Source organism: Temnothorax nylanderi, unplaced genomic scaffold (assembly GCF_030848795.1).
Source record: "Temnothorax nylanderi isolate EJ_2023f unplaced genomic scaffold, tnyl_v1.0 TNYL_tig0173_pilon, whole genome shotgun sequence".
NCBI lineage: Eukaryota > Metazoa > Arthropoda > Insecta > Hymenoptera > Formicidae > Temnothorax > Temnothorax nylanderi.
Genome location: NW_027249235.1, coordinates 26,343 through 44,319, shown reverse-complemented (window position 1 = coordinate 44,319; position 17,977 = coordinate 26,343). Strand labels below are relative to the sequence as shown.

At 36.5% G+C, this 17,977-nt stretch overlaps 1 protein-coding gene across 2 annotated transcripts; it reads left to right on the top strand.

Annotated features, from left to right (window-relative positions):
• Positions 1-3,772: 3,772 nt before the first annotated feature.
• LOC139778130 (sodium- and chloride-dependent GABA transporter 1-like) lies at positions 3,773-15,429 on the top strand. Of its 2 annotated transcripts, none has more exons than XM_071715945.1 (9): positions 3,773-4,305; positions 6,950-7,298; positions 7,676-7,976; positions 8,102-8,288; positions 8,444-8,711; positions 9,076-9,450; positions 9,687-9,989; positions 11,868-12,035; positions 12,128-15,429. In XM_071715945.1, exons 2-9 carry the CDS (start codon positions 7,146-7,148, stop codon positions 12,215-12,217), a joined length of 1,845 nt encoding a protein of 614 aa, XP_071572046.1. In that variant the 5' UTR covers positions 3,773-4,305; positions 6,950-7,145; the 3' UTR covers positions 12,218-15,429. The 2 variants fall into 2 exon arrangements, with proteins under 2 accessions (XP_071572046.1, XP_071572045.1); XM_071715944.1 differs by having other exon boundaries at positions 3,774-4,305; positions 7,018-7,298.
• Positions 15,430-17,977: the final 2,548 nt, after the last annotated feature.

Genomic DNA, 17,977 nt, shown 5'->3' with positions numbered 1-17,977 from the left:
GAATCCTTAAGCTAATAAAATTGAGAGTTATCGTTTATTGTTTATAAATCCAGCTTGACATGCGATCCAAACATCATCGATCAGTATTGATGGAAACTGCTCAGTCAAGATACGATTGCATCAATGTCGTATATTAGGCGCAGTCAAAGCTCAATATATACTTTGATCAAAATTTTTTCAGCTTTACTGCTGATATATCCCTCTCTCTGTTTACTTCTTTCGCAAATAGAGCAGTCTTTTCGTTAACGTTAGATGCCAACAGATGCAATCACGAAGAATTACGATGAGGAGCATTGGAACATGAAAATTCTAAGCTGTTGAAAGATGGAAAGACGAATCCGCGTGTCCGATTTGAATGTCAGAAAATTTGATTTTTAAAACAAACTCCTGTAAACTTGTCTCAACTATTTCTTTTTTTTCTAAATACAACGCGCTTCCTTAATATACTTCTCCGACGCCTCAAATTCCAATTTTTAAAAAATCATCGCGGACACGTGGCGTCCATCCCCAGTGAAAATTCTGAGCAGCAAGATGGTAAGCGGCGTGGTTCCCGCGCCACTTCCCGCACATCCTCCCGTCATTTAGGATGCTCCCCTCTGCGGTGCCTAATGCCATCAAGCAATCACGCCGCGTGACACACAAAACATATTGTTATTTTTTCGAAATATTACTGGCTCGAGCATGGAGTGACCAAAACGAAACAAGGAATTAGACTCGGAGTGACGCGAGCAAATTTACTCGATCCACCACATTGCGTAACTTCGTGGTGCCGATCAAGCTCTACTGTACCGATCGACTCTAAAAGCTTAAATGGATGAGGACAGGGGAAAAAAAGGATAAGGACGACGGACAACGACGGGATCAATCGTGAAATTTATGAATTTCGACTTTGACATCGCGAGCCGAAAAAGCCTCGCTCGGAACGCTTGACGAGCGCGAGTTTTACGGCACTGCGTTATCAATCCGGAGCTCTCCTCATGACCTATACAACGGACTGTACCTAGAACGGATGCGGGGATGGATCGGTGTCACGTGAACCCTCCGGATATACCAGCTTCCTAGTCTTGCTCACCTACTTTATAGCCATTTCGTTTCATCGGAAACGTTCGGAAATCGGTCGCAGCGGCGGCGACGGGAAAACGCGACGAACGTTGCCAAAACGCACATTCGCCATTTTGTTCCGTGCACCAATATTTTTTGGCATTAAGTGAATCCCTCATAAGTCGCAAACCAATAAGCCAAACTCCGCAAAATTAAAAAATTTGTTTTCAATAATGCAATAGTCTAAAAAGGCATGATTTCAAGTATAACATATTTAAATTTTATTAAAATCCGATGAATAGTTTCGTAAATATTAATACTTAAAAAAATACTTAGTAAAAAATTCAACATGGCGTAACTTTTACAATTTTCAAAATTTTTAAAAATCCTTTGACCTTTTAATTTTTCTTATCCAATACTATAATTTCACCAATTTGCAAATCAATCCGGAAACCACGTCCAAATCGTGATATTTCTGACGTATTCTTACCCTTAACTGTACAGAAGAATGTAAAAAAAAATTTCTTTTTCTATAAAGATTTCTTATTTTCGCTTTAATAAATAAATGGTGATCCATGATGTATATGTAACACATATTCTTATTTTAAATCTCGGTCTCTGGTTTTTTAAATCATAAATATCGTCTTGTATATAAGTAAGATCATTTGAAGGCATCTTTTTCATCGTCATGCATGCGATATTGAAAATTTTTAATCTTTTGTAAGATCACAGTATGTGATTCACGTATCGAATAGTATTATTTGGTAAGATGCATTATTATTATTTTTCTCTCCTGAAACATTCAATTGATAAGTATATACATATAAGTGATAGATATTAAATTAATAAATACGTGTATCTTTAACTAGCAGCCTTAATTGTACGCGATCGCGTATCAATTTGACGAGACATGGGTCAATAGTGCAAAATGGAAAAGAATTGCGCTGTAATTGCGTAATAAGCGCGCGCCGTTTTGTTTCCGCATCGATAGCGCCTAATTTGGGTTGATGGCTCTCAGAAGTCTGGATGCACTTTTCTCTGATCGCGCAATGAAGAAATGAAATTACAATATTCTGCCTGAAAAAGAATCTCGGGATTTATGCTAATAAACATTAGGTGTTTATAAATTAATTTTATATCGGAAACGTATCATTTCTGTAAATAATTGTACAATTAAGGCTGTTAATTAAAAAATACACAACCAGATTTAATAATTTAATATCTGTCACTTATCAAAACACTTATCAATTGAATGTTTCAGGAGAGAAAAATAATAATAATGCATTTTACCAAATAATACTATTACATTTGAGTATTTTTTCAAAACAACTCAATAAACAAAGGTAATTTTGTTTTTTCTTTCTGTCAAATAGATAAAACAAGCTCGAATCCAATATTATTCAACTTCAACCTTAATAATCGTTTCAGGAATTGAAATGCAAAACGGAGCAAGAAGAGTGCAAGAAAATCAAGCAATGATCTCATCTATTCCTTAGCTTAGCAAATACATTTAACGGTTGTTGAATGAGGATTATCCGGGAGAAGTGATAATGGAGGACCGCGACACGCACGCGTCTGCAATTGAGGGTCTTGAGAGACGTAATTATTATGTCATACGTGGCATCGAAAAAAAGGGAGTCCGGAACATAAGTGTCAAATGGAATAGAAATCTATTTAACTTGCCAAAGAGGATATTTGAAAGATAAAAACGTCTTTGCTGTGTTGTTCAAAGATAAGTTGTTTTGTATGGATTATTTAATTTTGAGCCAAACTTGAATCTTTTTGAAATATAATTTACACATACATATTACACGCACACACAAGCGTTATTGAGTAAAAATGAGTTTAAAAAAAAGTACAGTTTGCAATGCTTTAAATTAAATACAAAATATAAATATTTCGTCTACTTTTTTAATATTTGATTCTATAAATAAATTATAAGTGCAGTAAATCTCTTTTGCTTTTCTGTCAAAAACATACATTTTAATTCGTTAATCGACAACTACGTTATTGATTATTAAAATTATTATTATTTGTTTTATTATAAATGAGAAAACGTTTGAATATTGTAATTTTATTTTTCTCATATTCGGAATAATAATTAGCTATTTCTCAGAAATGTAATCGCCATTATTCTGTTTTGTATTAAAGAAAGATATAAATATTTCTACGCAGAATGTATACTCTTATTTAAAAAACCTACTCTTATTTTTACAACAGTATCATTTTAGATCCTCCAAATCCCGAAAGTGCTATGTAATTTATCCTATTGATACGGCTAGGCTCGCGAAGAAGAGAGTAGTACATGTATGCAGGAAGATCCGGGCGAGATGAGATGGCCTGATAGCCAAGAAAATCCATAAGGTGCAAGACTTTATGGGAAGCAGAAAAGCGAAATTAGGGAAGCAAGAGAAAAAAATGCAGTTGCGAGCACGCGGAAGAGAGAGTGACAAAAAATTAGAAGGATAGGGAGGTAGATGTCAACTCGATGATGATATACTGTTGCGATCTTGGCGTAACCCCCTTTCTTCTCCTCTGTCACCTTCTATTCCTTCCTCCCATACACTCCTTCTCTCTTGCTCTTCGGCAGAGACTATCGGCAGATAACGTTCCACAATATTGACGGGGGCGGCGGAGAACGTAAGGGCGCGCGGTAGGTAGGCATGGATCACGGGCAGGGGAAGAGGAAAAAGGGGGTACCCCCGGATTTTCTTCCTGTACGACCGATTTCAGTCACTGCCGGCTGGCGCGACGTGCGTGGAAGATCTGAGACTGGAGACTGATCGCAGACCGATTGCACACAGTATCCCGCGGGTGACACTCGCGCTCGCAACGCAGAGAATCATTCTTTGCTCTCTCCCCGTGGTACCCGCGTCGTGTTTCCCAAGCCAGTACACCCACGGCAGGCGAACGCGAGCGATCGCGACCCGTGCGGATCAGTGGTGTACTCCGGAGGAGTAGTTGAGATTTCGCGGCCGGCAGATCGACTGCGATTTCAAGATCGAGATCGGGAGAAACGCTCGTTGAAGAGAAACTGAAGATTGGCTGAGAGATTTGATCAGTTTTCAAGTTCCATCGATTACCGAAGATTTTCATCGCCGAGATTGAGCGTGAACAATCATCGCGAACACAACTCCGACAACGAGCGCGAGACTATACATTTTGCGCGCCCATTAAGAGTGCTTAGAAAGTGCAGTGTGCAAAAACAAATCAGACCGGGGCCGGAGATTTCCATATGAAGTTCCATTGCCGGATTTAAGTAAGGTTCGTAGACCGTTTGGGAATCAGTATAACAAAGATGTTAAGCTAAAATAACGGCAAATTTATCGCGCAATTAATAAACAATTAGTGACAATTGATTCGATTTGCAGAACGTTATTCTTCAGTCATGTAAAAATCAAATCTGATAAAGAAGCATGTGTGCCATGCGCGTGCGTGAAGAATAACGAAAAATAACGATCATCTGTAGAGCGGCGCGGGCGGCTCTAGCGCAACTGAAGTGGATTAATTTAACGAAATTGATATATTAGACTAAATTATCGTATTAATTTATGTATATAGACGTAAGCGTAGGTATTGTCTAAATTAATTGTACCTGGTCTAGATTAAGGTTTTAAATATGACATCTTGATATCACGTGGCTTAAACAATTTGATTGTCAAGTATAGCATTTCAAAGCAGGCTCGTGCTTTATGGTACTTGAAACTGTCAAGTCCGACGCCACGTGCGCACGATTACTTTGTCTTCCTGAAAAAAAAAACATTTGTAACGTTTCGAGCAGAGAGAAAATTTACGACACTTCAGCTTTTCGCCGAGACGATATTCGTGACGGATGACGACGACGGTGAAAATCCCGGTGCGTCGCTCGCAATAACACGCGGAACGACACATCCTCGGCTAATTAGAATATAGCTGTTTTTTATGAGCGTGGAAGAGGAAGAGGGAGCCGAGATGGGTGGCGGTGGTGGGAGGGGAGAAGCAAGGAAACACGTACCATCGCGATATTTATTATACGGACCCCCTGCCGGACATTCGTATTTAACGGGCCGCAACCAATGGCCACCGTCCACCCTCCTTCTTCTACGTATACCTCAGAGAATACCTTGCTACTTTTCTTGCAGGAGCCTTCGCATGTCTCCGTTAATTCGATGAAATTCTCGTTTGATTGACTGAAATTAAATCCAATATTTTATTGACTTGCTGTCAGTTTGATAGAAGGTGTCCGATAAGCGCGGATTGCTGGAAATAATTTTGAAAATACAGTTTTAGCAACTTGAGAAGTGCAAGTGATTAATAATTGAGAGATGAAATTAAAGACAGTTAATACAAACTAATATTTTCCTAATATTGATATAGATTTTTTTATTTAACTTTAGATACATTTTACAGACACATGTGAGATTAATAAACATAACTAAGGTTTTCTTAATTTTTTTAGAACAATTTCAACTGAGCATTGACAATAATAATTGTTGCAATTATTCTTTCAAGTTCTTCTTTATTGCAGACAGAATTTTATATAAAAATATATAGATAAAATCATATAGCACTACATAGATATTAACAGGGAAATTTGTATGAATATACGTTGAATTAATTTAAATTTTAAATTAAGCAATCTCTTCAAATATTTAAACATTACTATATTTATTTTCGATAGCTTTATTTATCTTTTATATGCATCTATTACCTTTTGATATGCGTTAATTATGATACGTATGCATTATAATTGGTCATAAAATATATTTCACTCACGCTATTAATTAATGATTTTCGCGCAATCACAAATTCGATTTTAGTATCTGAACGCATTGCGATGCAAACGGAGTCTTTTAATATTCGATGATTATTGAGACACAATGCGAGCACAGCTTAATTTAATAGGAGAACTCATACTCTTAGCCGGTTGCTCTCTCAACAATCGTATAATGCTCACTATTAATGGGCTTTTTACTTTTTTTCGGTACCCAGAAGCATTTATGTTTGATCCAAACGTTCAACCCTAATCGGTTTCCGCAGATTTTCCGGGTGACAGAAGCCAAAGGAACATCCGTAGCATACAAAGAATGAGAACTCTGTCAAAACTTTTACAATAGAAAAAGATAAAAATTCTTTTTACGATAGAAAAGGATAAAAATTTTGATGTTGCAAGCACACAGAAAAAAAATTAATCTTTAATCAAGACGACTATATTCAAATCAACACAATCATATTGTTTCATATATAAGCAAGAATATATAATTTTCTTAAAAGAGTTTTATATTCTTGTATTTCAAGAATATTATAATTTAATTTGAATATTATAATTATCACATAAAGAGTACAGTGTGATTATTTTGATGATAATGATAATCTTCTTCTTTTTTCCAATTTCTTCTGCTTCATTGTACTTAACATAATAAAATTGAATCAACATTATTTGTGTTCACGTAGAAAATATTGAATTTTAAAATAAGATTAAAAAACTGTCTTTATCGTTATAATATGAAAATTTTTGGTTTGAAAGTACTGTTATCCTCTATTCAATATTTTTTGCTTTCCATTAATAAAAATTATTTTTGAATAATAAAAATATATTTTTCTTTATTAAAGTAGATACATATAATGCTTTAATGTAAGTAATTTATCTTTGTTTAACGTATAATCTCATTTTAAGATTTACATGTCAAAAATAAAGATATCCTTTAAAAATGTTATTTTTTTCTGTGCATTTTTCTAAACACTGATGTAACAGTTTAGGTGTTACAATTATTTAGCATCTTCCACAAGTTGTAAGAGCTTGCGTTAATTTCTATCAATTAAAAGTAAAAAGAAAAAAGTGCGTTTACTTGAGAAAAGCTTCTGTTTATGCGGATTTAAAGTGAACAATTCTTCGAATATTTTGTCACGCAACGCATGTCTATTACAGTTCTTCATTCGAGATTCGCTTCGCGTTATGTCTTCGAGTAAGCAACTTGTGAAATATTCGCTTGGCAGATACCGTGTTATGTCTCGTTATCATCTTCGCGTTTGAAACGACACTGGTCGATAATCAGCCGGACTGCGTACACGACCGGAAAATATCGAGAGAACACCGAGTGGGCCCACCACGAAAGCCTACAATCATGACAGAGGCATCGCGGGATCCTGAGATGGCTGATTCAGAAAACACTGACAACGGCACGACAACGTTAAATCTGACTTGTTCGACGACCAACAAGAAACCTCTTCCGGATCGTGGAACATGGAGCACCAAGCTGGACTTTATTCTCAGTGTGGTAATGGCATTATCATGTCGCCAAATCTTATTCAATGCATTATTGTTCTTAAGCATATCGTCCGTTACGTTAATATTGCCAACTATAATTATTGATCAAATGCGTGAGGACAAAACGATATTACAAACAAAATGTTTGGCCAATTGCCAAAGATATTTCTAATATGAACATCAAATTGAAAAAGACTACCCAGACAGCACCATGTCCAAAATCGGGACATAAATTGGGTCTTAAAGACGTCATTAAGACATCTTTTAGACATCATATCATAAGACGTTTTAAAAAATGTACAGTTATTCATAAAAATATCTTCATTATTAACATAACATATTAGCACTGTGCTTCGACGTTCACCATTTCTTCACCGTTTCTTTAAGGTCGGCCTGGCAATCGGTCTTGGCAATGTTTGGCGATTTCCATACCTATGCTATAAGAACGGCGGTGGCGCTTTCCTAATTCCCTACTTCTTGACGCTGTTCCTGGCCGGTATACCCATGTTCTTTATGGAGCTGGCTCTCGGGCAAATGCTCACGGTGGGCGGCCTCGGAGTCTTCAAGATAGCGCCACTCTTCAAAGGCATCGGTTACGCCGCCGCCGTCATGTCCTGCTGGATGAATGTCTATTATATCGTTATCCTGGCCTGGGCAATCTTTTATTTTTTTATGTCAATGCGCAGCGGTAAGCACACATTTAATTACGTCAAAAAATTCTCTTTTACATAATCTCTTATCGGGTATGTTTCATTTAATGATAAAAACAAGGACAAAGAGCTTGAGCGTTATTCATTACAACTGCCGTTATAGAATTGCCTTGGGGAAGCTGCAACAATAACTGGAACACCAAGTATTGCGTGAATCCTTACGACAGAAGCTCGTTGTTTTGCTGGAGCCAGATCTCGCCGAGGAATGGTAGCGTCGTCAAGATGTGCACGCTCAATCATGTTAATGTGACAATGACGGAACTTACGGACCCTGTGAAGGAGTTTTGGGAGTCAGTATAAATACAATTTTTCATTTACTTTCGAGTACGTGACGCGCGTAATTTACGCATTTTTATATCACCGGACTTATATCAAGTGGACACCTCTAAAGTGTTACTATCTTCGCATTATTTAGTCTTGATAATTTTGCAATTATATTTTTCAGACGTCGAGCGTTGCAGATCAGCGATGGTATCGAGTCCGTGGGCAATATCCGATGGGAATTAGCAGGTACATTATTATTAGTGTGGATAATCTGCTATTTTTGCATCTGGAAAGGTGTCAAGTGGACCGGCAAAGTCGTCTATTTCACGTCTCTCTTCCCATACGTGTTGCTCACTGTCCTTCTGATTCGCGGCATTACGCTGCCCGGCGCCATGGAAGGCATTCGATTTTATATCAGTCCAAATTTGTCTAAGCTTCGGGAATCCGAGGTGAGTTACTTTCTTTCATTTATTAGCTCTTGAAACTTATTTTATTTCTAAAACAATTCTGTAAACATCAGCTCACTTGAACTGACTTCATCGAAACGATTTTATTTTACATAATAAACAATAACATATAACTATAATAGTAAGATTTATATTTTCCATAATATGTCAATTATGTTTTCGCTTAAGTTTTTTTAGATTTTAACTTTATTTTATAGACACAGTGCGAAGTAAAGATATTCTGTAAAAAAGAAATTTTTTAAATAGTATCCCAATAATATTATTTGAGATAGAGTATTCTGTAGACATTTTAGAATATTCCGGGTTCCCCTTTTCATGATGCATTCACACAAAATGGAATTTGTAGGTATGGATCGATGCGGTGACACAGATCTTCTTCTCGTACGGTCTCGGACTCGGCACCCTCGTGGCCCTCGGCAGTTACAACAAATTCACCAACAATGTCTACAAGGACGCTCTGATCGTTTGTTCGGTCAACTCGTCCACCAGCATGTTCGCGGGCTTCGTGATATTCTCGGTGGTGGGTTTCATGGCGCACGAACAGCAGAAACCGGTCGCCGAAGTGGCCGCTTCTGGGCCAGGATTGGCCTTTTTGGCTTATCCGTCAGCGGTTCTTCAATTACCGGGCGCGCCGCTTTGGTCGTGCCTATTCTTCTTCATGCTGCTGCTCATCGGACTCGACTCCCAGTTCTGCACGATGGAAGGCTTCGTCACGGCTATAGTATTTGTTTTTCAAACTTAACTTCTAACTTTTCTCACTAATTTCTCTCACTCTAATCCTCAATAAAAAGTTATCAAGTGAAATTGGAAATTTAATTACCTTTTTTCTTAGCTTATACTCTTTGAGATTTGAAATATTTGACTTGGTTCGACTCTAACTTCAAGAAATTCCTTTTCTTTTTAGTGAAAAAAAAAATATTCGCGTTTTAAGTTGTTAATTGATCGATTCTTCTTCAGGTGGACGAGTGGCCTCAGAAATTACGTCGTCGCAAGGAGTTGTTTATCGCCCTCGTGTGCGCCCTGTCCTATGTCATCGGATTGTCGTGTATTTCTCAAGGTGGCATGTACGTTTTCCAAATCCTCGATTCGTACGCCGTTTCCGGCTTCTGTTTACTCTTCCTCATCTTCTTCGAGTGCATATCAATCAGTTGGGCGTTTGGCGTAACCCGATTCTACGATGCTCTGCGCGATATGATTGGATACTATCCTCTTATGTGGTGGAAATTTTGCTGGACAGTGACTACGCCGATGATTTGCGTTGTGAGTACAATAAGTTTATTATTTTATCGCATATATCTGAGAAGAGTCAAATAACATGAGATGATTGCTTTCGCCTTTATTGTCTTAATTTAATTTTGAAGGTACTTTAATTGTGCTAAAAATAAATAGGTTTTTCTTAAAATAATGAGTAACACAATATAAGAACAAGAATTTTATATATCTATATGTATGTATATATATATATATATATATAAGATATAGGTAAGAATACGTCAGAAATATCACGATTTGGACGTGGTTTCCGGATTGATTTGCAAATTGGTGAAATTATAGTATTGGATAAGAGAAATTAAAAGGTCAAAGGATTTTTAAAAATTTTGAAAATTGTAAAAGTTACGCCATGTTGAATTTTTTACTAAGTATTTTTTTAAGTATTAATATTTACGAAACTATTTATCGGATTTTAATAAAATTTAAATATGTTATACTTGAAATTATGTCTTTTTAGACTATTGCATTATTGAAAACAAATTTTTTAATTTTGACCAAAAAAAAGTAAAAATATTTTTTGGAATCGTTTTTATTCGAACGGGACCAATTTGTCAGAAATTTTGTAAGATAATAAAATATTTCTTATAGTGTAACCTTTCTTTAAAAAAAAAAAATTAATGGAGACTCTAATAGGTTCTGAGATATCGCAATTTTCGTGAAAGCGTGCAGCACCGCGCCGCGCCGCGCGGCCCGCCCGTACAGTGCCACACGTAGTACAAGGCGCTTGTTCGAGCTTTGCTAGCGCCTAAGCTATTAACCGTAGAGTAGGGCTCTCACGGACTTTTTTATAGGAAATTTTTTGCTCAACATAGCTTCCTCATAGAGGAAGCTTTGTTTTCGTAAATTTCGTATATGAACCTTTGATTGCGTTTAAGTTGGGTTTAGTCTTCAACCAAATTTAAAAAAATTATATATAAAATAGGGGTAGAAGAAACCAACGAAGAGATTGGTTTTTGAGTTTTTTCTGCCAATATGTTAAGATTGTTTTCATATTAACGCCTCCGTATCGAAACGGTGCACTTTACGACAAAATTGTACTGGACCTTTTTCGTAGAGCATAAAATTTCCTATAAAAAAGTCCGTGAGAGCCCTACTCTACGGTTAATAGCTTAGGCGCTAGCGAAGCTCGAACAAGCGCCTTGTACTACGTGTGGCACTGTACGGGCGGGCCGCGCGGCGCGGCGCGGTGCTGCACGCTTTCACGAAAATTGCGATATCTCAGAACCTATTAGAGTCTCCATTAATTTTTTTTTTTTAAAGAAAGGTTACACTATAAGGAATATTTTATTATCTTACAAAATTTCTGACAAATTGGTCCCGTTCGAATAAAAACGATTCCAAAAAATATTTTTACTTTTTTTTGGTCAAAATTAAAAAATTTGTTTTCAATAATGCAATAGTCTAAAAAGGCATGATTTCAAGTATAACATATTTAAATTTTATTAAAATCCGATGAATAGTTTCGTAAATATTAATACTTAAAAAAATACTTAGTAAAAAATTCAACATGGCGTAACTTTTACAATTTTCAAAATTTTTAAAAATCCTTTGACCTTTTAATTTCTCTTATCCAATACTATAATTTCACCAATTTGCAAATCAATCCGGAAACCACGTCCAAATCGTGATATTTCTGACGTATTCTTACCCATATATAAGATATATAAAATTCTTGTAAAAAGATTTTTTGCGTTTTCTTCTATCTACAGATTTTCCTCTACAAAAATATCAAGAATTATTATCGTGTCAATTTATGCAATCTAGCAAATAAGTTTTAATTTTCATTCAATGTTAAGTGGACTTTACTTTAATAAAATTTTGGCATATAATTTAATAAAAATATATAATGTTTAATGTTAAACTCAGGGCGTGTTCGTTTTCAATCTGGTTCAGTGGACGCCTATAAAATATCTGGATTATGAATACCCGTGGTGGTCGCATGTGTTAGGCTGGTTTACAGCGCTATCCTCCATGCTCTGCATACCCGGATACATGGTCTATGCCTGGATGACTACATCGGGTGACAATAGGACGGTAAGTACGGACAAATCGAGAATAGAAGTTTATTGAGAGATATTTACAATTTATTCGATAATTTATTCAATACAATTATTTCTTCCTTGCAGAAATACAAATTGTTAATTAAGATAGAGGACGACGTCGCGACTCTGCGAACAAAGATGGGTCAACCACCAGTCGAGCTAACGCCCCTATAATTTTCGCTTCGGTAGGCAGCGCGAGCTTGCCTAGTTTGATAATACAGTCATTTCCTGTTATCCTGTAAAATTGGTGAATTACAAGGAATTGATAAGGATTTATTTTGTAGTCATAAATTCCTAATCTTTAAAATCGGGAGAATGACTTAAAAAATGTTTAAATAAAGATTCTAAAGATTGTTTTCTTCTGATTCGTTTGTGAAATAAAAGTAAGGCCACTTGGGAATAGAAATGGGTTGAGAAATGATCCAAATGTTTCCTAAAGTGGGTCTTAATTTCGACAATTAGAAACGTAACTTCACAAAATAGGTTCTTGCCAATTTCTCTTAATGCATCCGCTTTTTGTAGGATATCGTGATAATGGTTACCATAAAAGAATGCGCGCGCGACCGTTTGTAGGTCGTCGAGGCTTGGCGTTCTTTCGTTCTTGAAGACACGATTCGACGCGAAGCGGAGAGCCAGCAATTAAATGAACGCCGGAAACGAACGTACCCGACACTGCCCTCGGTTCCCCTCTTCACACTCTCTCGACAAAAAGCTTCGCTGGCTTTGTACATAAATTATTTATTTGTCATCGTAACGATCGCATAACTCCCGCAGGGTAGGTGACGCGGAAGTTCGCGAACGCTCGTAACATTCTGGCTAAATTGGGTTCATCTTGGGATCAGACGGAATATGCAGATCTAATTGCATCATCGTGCACCGAAGCTGTTTAAAATTTACTTTATTGCAAATATAAAAACTGATTAATTTATGTTCTAAAATATTTTTTGCACGGGATACTTTCCTTTGAAAATATAGTTTTAAGGACCCAAATTATACATGATTTCTGATGTAATATAGAAAAGTCGCCAAATTTATTGCCAGATTGTCACCGTGTTCGTAAATACACATAATGAGTGACAGTTTAGTTAATTGCTATTAGCGATAAGCGAAATCGGTGCAATCGGCTGTTGCTCTCACATAACAAATATCTGATGATATCATTCATCAAACTTATATCGTGATAGCCCTACGTACGTCCGCATTTACACCCGTACTTTCGCATCAATTTAACGCTGCAATTGGCGAACAAAGTGCGGCTATGTCTCTCTTTTCGAGGATTGTAATAAATATTAATTTGCGACGAACGTAAGGCGAAGCGTTTCTTCCATAACATGTAACGCAATCATCACGAAGTTGTTATAAATGACAAGTACAACAATGTAGTACTCGTAGACATATTAAATGCCGCTGTATCGCCCAAATTCTTCGCCATTTGCGAGTGACTCGTATTAATAATGTATTGGACGTCCCAAACCGCCGCCGTCCGGACATTTACGACGAACGGATGGACAGTACGATTCCAGGATTGCCCTGTGCGCATATTTATGCTGCCATAAATATTATAAATAGGCGCGTTTTATTATCATATTGCTCTTATTTAATAAACTAGTGTTACCTAATTTATTTCGTGTACCTGTCGTTAGATCTGCAGCGTCCATAGACCAATAGTATAATAGCGAAATATGTAGTTAACATAAAAAGCGACAAAACATTCGCGGACATTGCAATACCATGATGAAATTATAAAGATGATAGACGGATGAAGTAAAAAATATAATTTTGATATTGTGCTGCTATGTTGTATGTACACTATATTTATCTGGTAAAAAATGTTTTATATAAAAACATATATAAATGTATATAATTCTACATATGTCTATATATGTTTTTTTTCTTTTATAATCTCTGTTTGTACACAGAGAAAAGTATTTAAAAAAATAATTATAAGGATAATTTTCAAATTCTTTAAATAAAAAATAAAGTTTGACAAAATGAGAAAAAATTGCCCGCACATAATGATATATAAATGTAATAATCATAAATATAAAATATGATTATATACAGAATACATATAATATAATCGTAATTTTACTTTTTGTAAAAAAAACAATACAAAATTTATTTTTCTAATTATTTTTTAATTATTCAGTTTATTATTTTTCTTGTATATACAGACAGAGATTATACAAAAAGAGAATATACAAGAGAAAAAAACATATACATATATGTATATTTTATATATTATTATTATATAAAATTTATATATATTATTATATAAAATTGTATACATATATTATTATATGAAAAATTTTTCATCAGATCTTGAGACATTTGTATGAAGTGTTAAGTGAAGCCTATCATATGCAAATAATAATTGTATCAACCGTTCATAAGATTATAAAATTACATCTTTCATTCTACTATCGTCTGTTAAAAATCCACACGACATGGATTTCGTGCACGAGTACCTACAGTTATACGAGGTTGGTATCGAAAATTTTTCGAACTTACAGTATATAAAAAATTTTAAACTTACCTATCTTATTTACATTTGGTTTCCATCCCTTTCAAAATAGTCGACAGCGATGATTCTCTCACAAATGATTTGTTCAATTTTTCAACATTTTCGGAAGTTGCTGATGCGCGGCTATATGTCCTTTTTTAACTCTACGTTATTCGCGTGACTTTTTAAAATGTAATTACTCGGATGTATTTAACACACGTTATACATGCACCAATTTTCATTGTTCTCTATGATGACCATTAAATAAAGGGTAATAATATTCTATAGATTTTCTGAATAAAGATGAGCGTAAAAGTTTCTTTTCAATTGTGAACCTATTTGTGCAGCATTTAATTGATCGATAAAGAAAGTTTTTACTTCATAAATTTAGTAGATTTCTAAGACTAATTTTTGTACTTTACACTCCGCGCAAGTAACGTACAGTTAAAAATGAATAAATGTCTCGAATGACTCGAAATATTATATATGCCTAAAGCTTCATCACTAAAAGCCTGACGAAATATTTTGAGAGTCTCGAAGGGCCGATTTTTCGAGTTTCACGGGGGGACGTTTCGAGACGGTATAGGAGATCGAGGCCAAATCGTAGACAAAAAAAATTTTTATAGACTAAATTCGGAAAATTTTTGATGCCATTTTGTACGTACATAAAAATCGCAAGAAGACTTTATGATCGAAGTATGCATACGCCCAACTTTGCTCGTTGCATTATAAGTTCGACGCTTTACGCGCGATAATTAGATTCGTAATAGACATTAATATAATGTTGGAATTATTTATTGTTAGCGAGTCAACGATCCTGATTTACTGTATTTTATATTGTTTTACTGATAGTACAAATAATAAATTTTAAATGTAATAATAACAGTCGGTATTGCATTTTGAGCTTCTGAGATGTAGGATTTTATAAATCTACCTCTTGTAAAAGAGAAGATAACATTTTCTGCATTTGTGTAATTAAGGTTCGTCTTACCGTCAACCGTGTTTCTACCAACACGTTGACGGGCAATTTTGGCTATATAGAGGCAATCAACACATACATGTGTAGATTTAACATATGTCTGCTATGTTAATTGAACTTAACAAATATAAAATGTAAACCAGAAAAGTTTATTATCTTTAACAACAATTGGCAATACATATATTGAAACGTTACGACGTTTCGACCCTTAGGATTGGGTCCTTTTCAAGCATCTAATAATAAACAATTCAATGTAACAATAATTTGGTCAACAAAATAAAATTGATAGTCAGGACAAAAAGAGAAAAAATATATTATACATGAGAAGCGATACCTGGTCTGAAATTAGTCCTTGTCGCGACTTAAACATCTACGTTTATGAAGATTTTAGCCGAAATGATCATAAAATTCATACTGGAAGAACAATAGTCAATAAGTGTAGATGTAAAAAAATATGCAATTAAAGACAGGCAAAAGATACTTTACATGTATAAGTCAGTGACAGCGGGGAAGCGTTTTATTATGGAAGTGTGACCACCGCGATAAAATGCTGTCGTTGATGAGCACATAAGAATTTCGGAACAAGACATTATCACGGAGCGACAACCAACGTGTGTTCACATGTCAGAGTTGAGAGGTATACTGACTGTTTTCCGGACTTGACAAAGTACATTAAAGGTTGTTAATATAAACATGCATGGTTCACGTGATATTTATACCATGTTTATATTGATGGGCCTCTCCGACGACTCCTCGCACGGCTCGGTAATCCGACGCGAAACTTTAATATTGGGCGCCAGACGCGTAGACACGCGTCCACGAAATACTCCAAAACCGCGAAAATCCGGAAACACAAAGCGCAAGAGATCCGGCGTGCGAGAGAGCGGCCAGCTCGACTAATGAGTGTGGGCGGGGTTGATAAAAGGGCAGCGCAACATTCGGCGGGGTGACGCGTAAATCATACTCACAGAGTTAATGAAATTAGAGAACAAAGTTTATTGTAAAGAGTCGTGTAATTAATGAACAGAGGAAGAATGCAATTATGAAGGTCAGACATTAATGGTGTAATTAATAAGCAAAAGAAAGACGAGAATATCAAACTCAGACATTAGATAAATTTTTCCGATTGTAAAGGAACGCAATTAGATAACGTAGCATGAAAGATTTTAGTCTCGAGCGTGGATGAAATACAGTAAAATAATACGTTAATTCGCAGCAGAGGCGCGGAATGCGCCGTTATCAAGAAAATTAAACTTACAACTAACATAGAATATCGGCAAAACAACACAGCCGAATATGGAATGACCGAAATAAATGCGAAATAATAGCATCAATAAAGCGAAGTATCGCGAAAGAGTAGTGGGCCACGCTCGGAGCGCGTGAACGCCACGTCCAAAACCGCACAGGAATTCTGTCGCCACATTGTCTTAATCTAACGCAAATACCTTAATCTAACGCGGGTGTCTTAATCTAACGCGAGCAATAATTGTAGCGCAAGGGACGTCCAAGCGCAACACGCTATCGTCAGCGATATTTTAACGCGAAGAGTGATGGGCGGAGGCCCTTGACGCAACGCAAAATACTGCAACTAACGTGAAAACACGAAATTCTTGCGAGGAACAACGCAAGATACTACAACTAACGCGAAAATACGACATTACCGCGAGTAACCCCGCAAAATACTATAATTAACGCGAAAATACGCAATTACCGTGAGCGACAAAGGAACGCAATAATGAACGCAAACGCCATTCTAACGCGAGTCGTATCCTAACGCAAACAGGGTCTGAGCGCAATTATTCGCACGCGAAAATTAAACGGAACGCAATAATGAACGCGAATCATACGTTAACGCAGGAAACAGCCCAACGACTATTTTCTAACGCACCCGACATCCTAACGCCAAAATCCACCGGACGCGAGTAACATTCCAACGCGAATAATCTCTGAACGCACTCATTCCAGCGCGAGAAACGACCAAATGCAATTATTAATCTAACGCGAATAATATCAATGATCTCAACGCAAGTACCAGCGGAACGCAATTACTTCAACGCGAAAAATTACCGAACGCAAATGATACTCTGACGCAAATATCCTAAAGCATGAAATTGCCGAACACGAAATGTTCGAACGCAATTACTGTCGCGCGTGGAATCTAAGTCCCGACCGTACTAATTGCGACGCATAAAGAAAACGCGCGGACGCGAACGCGAAGGTCGCGAGACGTGGCAAATTCCCGATATCGGAATTCGTCATCGACGCATCGGCCGCAATCTCCAGAGGCTCGCAATTTCCGGTCACGATCCCGTGGCCACGAGACCATTCCGGTGCCCCTCGCTATCGTTCTCGATCGCGAAATCTACGCCTGGTCGGCGAGCAACGTCGACATTGAATTATTTCCGAGCGAGAGCGCAACCCGGAGGGCGGTATCGTGGCTTTACATGCTGAA

Coding starts and splice junctions, on each gene's coding strand:
- LOC139778130 (XM_071715945.1), top strand. CDS start 7,146: ATGACAGAGGCATCGCGGGATCCTGAGATGGCTGATTCAGAAAACACT. Junction 7,977..8,101: donor TTTTATGTCAATGCGCAGCG/GTAAGCACACAT, acceptor CTGCCGTTATAG/AATTGCCTTGGGGAAGCTGC. Junction 12,036..12,127: donor CATCGGGTGACAATAGGACG/GTAAGTACGGAC, acceptor TCTTCCTTGCAG/AAATACAAATTGTTAATTAA.